The sequence below is a fragment of the Chlorocebus sabaeus genome, chromosome 24, assembly GCF_047675955.1.
Source record: "Chlorocebus sabaeus isolate Y175 chromosome 24, mChlSab1.0.hap1, whole genome shotgun sequence".
In the NCBI taxonomy this organism is placed as follows: Eukaryota; Metazoa; Chordata; class Mammalia; order Primates; family Cercopithecidae; genus Chlorocebus; species Chlorocebus sabaeus.
The window spans coordinates 47,016,568-47,024,208 of NC_132927.1; the positions used below are offsets into that span (position 1 = coordinate 47,016,568).

The 7,641-nt window shown below is 45.5% G+C and overlaps 1 protein-coding gene across 1 annotated transcript in view; it reads left to right on the forward strand.

Annotated features, from left to right (window-relative positions):
* TTC9 (tetratricopeptide repeat domain 9) overlaps window positions 1-5,537 on the forward strand; it is a 32,680-nt gene extending 27,143 nt beyond the window's left edge. Inside the window, exons 2-3 of the mRNA XM_007988105.3 lie at window positions 387-569; window positions 3,895-5,537. Of these exons, the coding sequence (XP_007986296.2) occupies window positions 387-569; window positions 3,895-3,974 (263 nt within the window). The 3' untranslated portion in view covers window positions 3,975-5,537. The remainder of the gene's footprint in view (window positions 1-386; window positions 570-3,894) is intronic.
* The last annotated feature ends 2,104 nt before the right edge of the window (window positions 5,538-7,641 follow it).

Below are 7,641 nucleotides of genomic sequence, written 5' to 3' on the forward strand. Positions count from 1 at the left end.
TGTCCCTTCTCCCTCACCCAAACAACTGAATTAGGCCCTGCTCTAATGACCTCAACTTGATCACCTCTGTGAAGACCCTGTCTCCAAATAAGGTCATATTCTTGGGTACTGCAGGTTAGGACTTCAACATATCTTTTCGTGGTGGAAGGGTGGGCATCATTCAACCTGTAACAGAAGGTTAAGTGACTTGCTCAAGGCTTGTTAACATGGCTTGTTAGTGATGAAACTGGTCGGGAAGCCTAGGATTATTGGAAGACAAATCCCATGACATAAACCCCAGTGGAAAACCCCAACCCTGCTAAACCTCTGGAGAGAGGGAACTCAAGGGAGACATGCAGAGCCGGCCGCTGTTGTGCTGATGGCATTTTCCCTCCCTTCCTCCATAGCCTGCCTGCTCCAGGCTGAGCTGGTAAACTATGAACGCGTCAAGGAATATTGCCTCAAAGTCTTGAAGAAGGAAGGGGAGAACTTCAAGGCCCTTTACCGGTCTGGTGTGGCCTTCTACCACCTTGGGGACTATGACAAAGCACTCTACTACCTGAAAGAAGCAAGGACCCAACAACCAACAGGTAAGGCGGAAATAGCCGTTTTCTTACTTCCTCCCCGCTCTGGTGGCTCCTGGAACCTTCTCATTGCAGCAGTTTTCTTGGCTAGGAGGGCCAGGCAGGGGCAGAGATGGCAAAATTAGGGATCAGATATATGATAAGACGTAAGTAAGAGGAGCACACAGCCCATGCATTTGCCTAGGGTTTGAGTTCCAGGGAGCACGGGCACCTCTTCTCTTCAAATAGAGTAGAGAATTCCTCATCTTTTTCAACTCAGAATCCAGCTCTCTTCACTTATTCAACAAATATATATTGAATTCATACTATGTGCCAAGATTTGTGCTGAGCACCAAGGGAATAGATGAAAAGACATGGTCCCTACCCATGAGGAGCTCACGTCTGGTTGATGACACAGAATACAAACAGGCAAATTTGGTGCTAAGCCCAGCACCTTTCAGGAAGCATGCTCTGACTCCTCCAGTCAGATCCTAATCCTTAGGACATGTGTTATCTATACCATTCACTTAGATCATATCCACCAGTCATTCGTTCATTCATTCTACAGATATTTATTGAGGGGGTACAATGTTGCTAGGTATATAGCAGTGAACAAAGAAAATTGTTGCCTTCAAAGAGCTTATATTATGATGGCTCACTGTCTATTGTAAGTGGGAAAAAAAGTGTAGAGAGGGGACAGAACCCAGGGAGGGACTCTCCACCAAGGGATGACTGGAAGTCAACCGATAAACAAGCAAACAGACAGTAAACAAATGAACTATTTAGTAGTAATAAACGCTGTGAAGAAAATAAAGCAGAATAAAGAGATCAAGAGTAAACAGAGGGCTGGGTGTGGTGGCTTATGCCTATAATTCCAGCACTTTGGGAACCCGAGGCAGGTGGATCGCTTGAGCTCCAAAATTCAAGACCAGTCTGACCAACATGATGAAACCCCTTCTCTACTAAAAATACAAAAATTAGCTGGGTGTGGTGGTGGCCACCTGTAATTCCAACTACTTGGGAGGCTGAGGCAGAAGGATCACCTGAGCCTGGAAGGCGGAGGCTACAGTGAGCCAAGATGGCACCACTGTACTCCAGCCTGGGCGACAGCAAGACCCTGTCTAAAAAAAAAAAAAAAAGAGTAAGGCCGGGTGCGGTGGCTCACGCCTGCAATCCCCAGCACTTTGGGAGGCTGAGGTGGGTGGATCAGGAGGTCAGGAGATTGAGACCATCCTGGCTAACATGGTGAAATCCTGTCTCTACTAAAAATGCAAAAAATTAGCTGGGCATGGTGGCACGCGCCCATGGTCCCAGCTACTGAGGAGTCCGAGGCAGAAGAATCACTTGAACCCAGGAGGTGGAGGTTGCAGTGAGCCAAGATCGTGCCACTGCACTCCAGCCTGGGTGACAGAGTGAGACTCTGTCTCAAAAAAAAAAAGAGTAAAGGTGAGGAGCTATTTTAGACCAAGTGGTCAGAAAGAACCTCTCTGAGGAAGTAACATTTAAACAACAACCTTGACTAGATGTTGCTATTGTTGTTGTTTATATGATTAATTTTTCTTTTTTTCAGACAGAGGCTCACTCTGTCACCCAGGCTGGAGTGCAGTGGTATGATCTCAGCTCACTACAACCTCCACCTTGGGCTCAAATGATCCTCCCACCTCAGCCTCACCAATAGCTGGGACTACAGGCATGCACCACCATACCTGGCTAATGTTTTTTATTTTTTGTATAGACGAAGTCTTGCTATGTTGCCAGGGCTGGTCTTGAACTCCTGGGCTCAAGCAATCCTTCTGCCTCAGCCTCCTAAAGTGCTGGGATTATAGGCATGAACCACCACACTCAGCCTTTTTTTTTTTTTTTTAGTACAATCCTACTTTCAAAAGTTTTTAAAGAACTTTAGGATCAATTTACAAACGTCTAAATGTATACTTTTTAAAATCTTTTTAAAGAACACCTTGTTGTTGATTTATTTTCTGTATATAAATTGTGTTCCACCAACTGTAAGCAGCTTGAAGACTAAGCATTGGACTCATTCAACAGAATTTTCTGGAGCACCACTATCTGCCAGCACTGTTCTGGAGGATACACCTGGCATTTTTTCGCATGATATAGTATTCATTTTTACTTCCAGAAGTAACTATTCCAGGCACCCTGTCACTCTTATGTTCTGGTGTGTGTGGAACTTAGCATTTGTTCCATGCCGTGCCCTCCTCACTAATAACAGGAACTGAGAAGAAATGCCCCTGTTTTGGTGAGGTGGTCATCTGACCCTACTTATAAGGACAAAAATAAGACAATGAAGCAAAGTCATTTTAAACTCTTCAAGCTTAAAAAAAAAAATTACATTAGATTAATATTTATTGATCATTGTTTTAAGCACTTTTAGACTTATCTATTTTGGGCTTCAGAGCAATTTCATGAGGCAGGTATTACAGTCCTCAGGAGAGGCAGGCTTTGCAGCCAGACACACAATTTACTATGTGTCTCCTTGGGCATCTGACTTAATCTCTCAAGATCCCTATTCCATTTTGTCACAGTGAGGAGGAGGATACATACCTTGAGGGATTGTAGTGAGGATTACATGAGATCATGAAGGTTAGAAACCTGGCACAAGGTTGGCATTCAAAAATGGAGCTTGTTGGCTGGGCACGGTGGTTCATGCCTGTGATCCCAGCACTTTGGGAGGCCAAGGTAGGCAGATCACCTGAAGTCAGTAGTTCAAGACCAGCCTGGCCAATATGATGAAACCCCATCTCTACTAAAAATACAAGAATTAGCCCCGCACAGTGGCATGTGTCTGTAATCCCAGCTACTCATGAGGCTGAGGCAGGAGAATTGCTTGAACTTGAGAGGTGGAGGTTGCCGCAAACCAAGACTGCGCCACTCCCCTCCAGCCTGGGTGACAGAGTGAGGCTCCAGCTCAGAAAAAAAAAAAAAAAAAAAAAAAGTGGAGGTTGCTTCTTGCAGATGGGACAGGAGGCTCAGAGAAGGTGGCAACTTGCCTGCTGTTAAACTCCAACTGGGGTCTCACTAAACTAACTGCGCTGGCTGGCAAACCACTGGGATATGCTGCTGCATAGAAAGAAGGAGAGAAATTATCTCTCCTCCCCCACCCATCCTCTCTCATGTCCCCTGGGTCATGCCAACCTGTCCACATTTGCTAAGGGGAGGCAGTGAAGGAGAGGGCCAACACCTAGTTGCCCTCTCAGCCACCATGGATAGGCGGAAGGGACCTTGGTTGGGTGAGCCTGGCCTGCTGGTTGTCTGCAGACACAGCCTTTGCTGATTCTGTGTAAATGTGATAGTTGCCCTCACCTGGTGTTCCCTAAGGTTTATTCTCTCCTCACAGACACCAACGTGATTCGGTATATCCAGCTGACGGAGATGAAGCTCAGCCGATGCTCCCAGAGAGAGAAAGAAGCCATGTAACCAGGAAGCAGCTCCAGAGCTGCGCCCACGCCTGACCGGGGACTTCCAGACACCCCCTGGTGGAGAGCCCTGTCCTGGGTTCTGTCCCTTTCTCCCCACTTCTTCTGGCTCCCCGTTTTTCCTCCTGTTGCACCCCAACTCTTTGTCTCCTCCCAGTGTGAAAAGAAGGAGAGATGCAAATTTGGAATCCGGTAGGTCGCCCAGACATTGGAGACATCCTCTCCTCTGGCAGGTCAGCGACTGAGAGGGGCCCGGCTTCTGCTGGGACAGCTGGAGAGGAGTCTCGCGGGCTGGGATGCTATTGTGGCTTTGACTTCGGCCAGTGCTTCTGACAGAGGCGGAGCCTGGCAGGTATACCATCCCACAGGCAGCAGGCACACAGCCCATGGGCTGGATCCTTCCACACCTTCCTGACCAAAGCCAGAGCATCTCAAGGCAACTGTTCGAAATCCAGGGACGAGACAAACAGCAGAAGCACTGGTGAAGCCGACATAGAGACTGTGAATGTGTACACTGGAGTTCCCACCCCTCACCCCCGACCAGTCACCTTAGCCCCTGCCTCCTTCCCCAACTCGTTGTCTTGGCTTGTGCTTTCTCCTCTCCCCGTCAGGGATCCGAGACTCTGCCAGGATTCACATGCCACTGAAGCCCACTCAGTGCCCTCTGGTGACCACACATACCATTCCCCCGGACTCCCACCCAGCAGGCAGCTGTGACCGCAGAAGGGCAAGATGAAGTGGGCCAAGGTTTGGGACAGGGTGACTGTGTAGGTTGACAGGGAGGGAAAGATGACGACCAGGGGAAAGAGCATCATATAGACTAGGGGAATGAACTGTGGACTGATTCAGTGTAAATAAAAATAAATTAACAGGTAGTAGTTCTTGTCAGTTCTGTTGGAAGCAGCCTGCTCCCTCACTTTTACTCCTTCCTCCAACCCTCAGTCAGAGCTACGTACAGCCAGGCAGGATGGGGCTTCCCCCAAAGCAATTGGCCATTTGTCCAGTGGCAGACAATGGTGGCTGCAGCCTTTGTGCTTTTAAGAGTGGGCTGGGATTGTGGAGACCGCCCAGGGGCTTGGCTTTGTCAGAACTTGTACAATCTTCTTTTGATGAAATTATCGGAACTCAATATCTAGCACATAGAATGTGTTCAACAAATACTTGTTGAATGAATAAATTATGACTGCAGACTGGCTCTCCTGCCTTAAACTAATTTCATCCCAGCCTAGTCTCCTGATGTCTGTGCTCATTATGCTAAGCCATGTTGCTTCGGTCAAACAAGAAAGACTTACTGAGGGCGTATTGTTTGCCCGTCATTGTGCAATGTGCTGTGGGACATGGGATGTAGCCTCAGTCTTCAAGGAAATGGAAGGGTTAAGAAATGCATATGAGATTATTACCAATGACACCTTTAATTTATATAATGCTTTAAAATTACCAGAGCACTTTCATGTATTTTTCGTGTGACTAGTGAAAAAGACAATGTTGTACAAAATTAAAATATATACAGATGCAATAATGTGAATAGTTAGGATTTATTAAATGCATTATCTTCAGATCTTTACATGTATAATCTCATTTCTTTCATGCAGTTACTCTGGGATACTGTTCCCGTTTGATGGGTAAGAATATTGAAAACCAGAAAAATTAATTATCCCAAGGTTACATGGCCTTTAGTGGCATAGCTAGGATTTGAACCAGACCTGCCTGACTCCAGAGCTCTGGCTGGTATCTATGCTATACTTAGTTGCCTCTCTATAAGTATAATATTGGGCAATTATAACCATTTGAGAACAGGACTATATGTATTAACCTGAAAAGTGTTCATGATGTCAGTGATAGTACATGGCCTTCTCATGTATTTACTCAAGGGCCCAAAAAGACCAGAGGCCAGAATCCCTAGTGGTCAGAGCAGTGACAGGTCAGAAAAAGGCAGCTGAGGTCCCATAGTTATGTCTATGTATTGCTCATTGTACTTACTGATGGAGCCAGCATGTATCCCAACAACTCCTCTAGCATTCATCACCCATCCCCAGCATTGGGAAAGGGTCACAACTGAGACTGAAAGGAAACACAAAGTTAAATGTGGGTTAATTATATAAGCAGATGCCCCACCACAGCAGAATCCAATCACAGCCCAGGGGCCCAGAAGAGAGCAGCGTAAGTTATATTCACATAGTTCCCCAAAGGCTTTCAATAGGGGCTACGGGAAAGGTGCTGGAAATATTGAGGGCCCTGCCATTACTCACCTAGAGCTCAGTCTCTGGAGAAGAGGAAAAGGAAGAAGCTGTTTCAGCTGCCACATTCTCCCCAATCCCTACTATGTTAGGCTGTTTTTCCTCTTCCTCCTAGCTGGCTTTATATGACCTTAACCCAAAACTACCCTGTGGCTCCACATGGGCATGTGTTCAAACCCCCCGACCCCCACCCCCGTTCCCAAGCCTCCAACTTAGAACGTTTGTGATTTGGCAGTTAGTTTGTTAGGATCTGAAGGATGAAGAGAAGGGCAGAGGTCACCCAGAGAACCAGTTCAAACTGCCAGGGTCTTCCCTTGGTCTTTATGCGTCAGGAAGGACACTGAGTAATTATTCCCCATGCAGAGACAGGAGAGAGGTCTTGTTTACATGAGTGTGCTGGGGCAGGGCTGGACAGTTGGGGATAGGATTGTAGCCATCCCATGTAGAAAGATCAAAAACCAGAACGAAATGAGGACAGCCTCTCAGAACCTCATAGAACAAGCGTCCAGGTCATCTGCTTGTTTGGTTAACTTAGATATACAGGCTTATTGGAACTCCATTCACTGTGACCCGAAGTTAAATAATCCCAAAGAAAAAAAGCTACCTGGGGTATTGGTTGATGTTTGGGGTGACAGGGCTGAATTTTCTGTGCATTTGTCCAACAAAGGCTTTAGAGCACAAAACCAGGTTCATTCTCCCTACCACATCTTCAGCTTCCTTCTCATCCCTCCCCAAAACAAGAACTGTGATTTAATTCCATACTTTGTGGATGTCACTGCTGACCTATATAACTGGAGTACTAATCATGCATCTGACCTGCACTATCATCCCCTGCCTGGACTTTTGCGATGGACTCTTTGGGGGAAAAACTAATGCTTTTTAATTATTGTGAAAGCATCATGTGTGTATTGTAGAAGTTTTAGGGAAAAAAAGGACAAAATCTAATCCATAAGCTTACCACCCAAGACAGATGTGTGTTCTTTTGAATATACCTTTTAGTTCTTTTTGGTGTAAATGTACACATGCACACGCACAGTTGTGGGTTTTTTTAAACAAAAACTGGATCACACTGAATATACTCTTTAATAACTTTTCAAATGTGTATTTATATTTTAGAATATGTAATACATACACAGACACAAGATTCAAAAAGTACAAACTGCTCTGTAGTCGGAAGTAAATCTTCTCCCTACCCTGTCTGCCAGCATCTAGTTTCCCTCTAATTTATTTTACATCCTTCTGGAGATGCTTACACATTGTCAAACATGTGTATATATTCTTTTATCACACACAAATGGCAGCATATTGGACACTTTTTGTTTTTTGCTCCTTCTATTCCTTCATTTAATAATATCATGAACATTTTCTGCATATCAAACTTTCTCAACAGCATCTTCATTTATACGGATGGACCCTTTTTTTTATCATCAG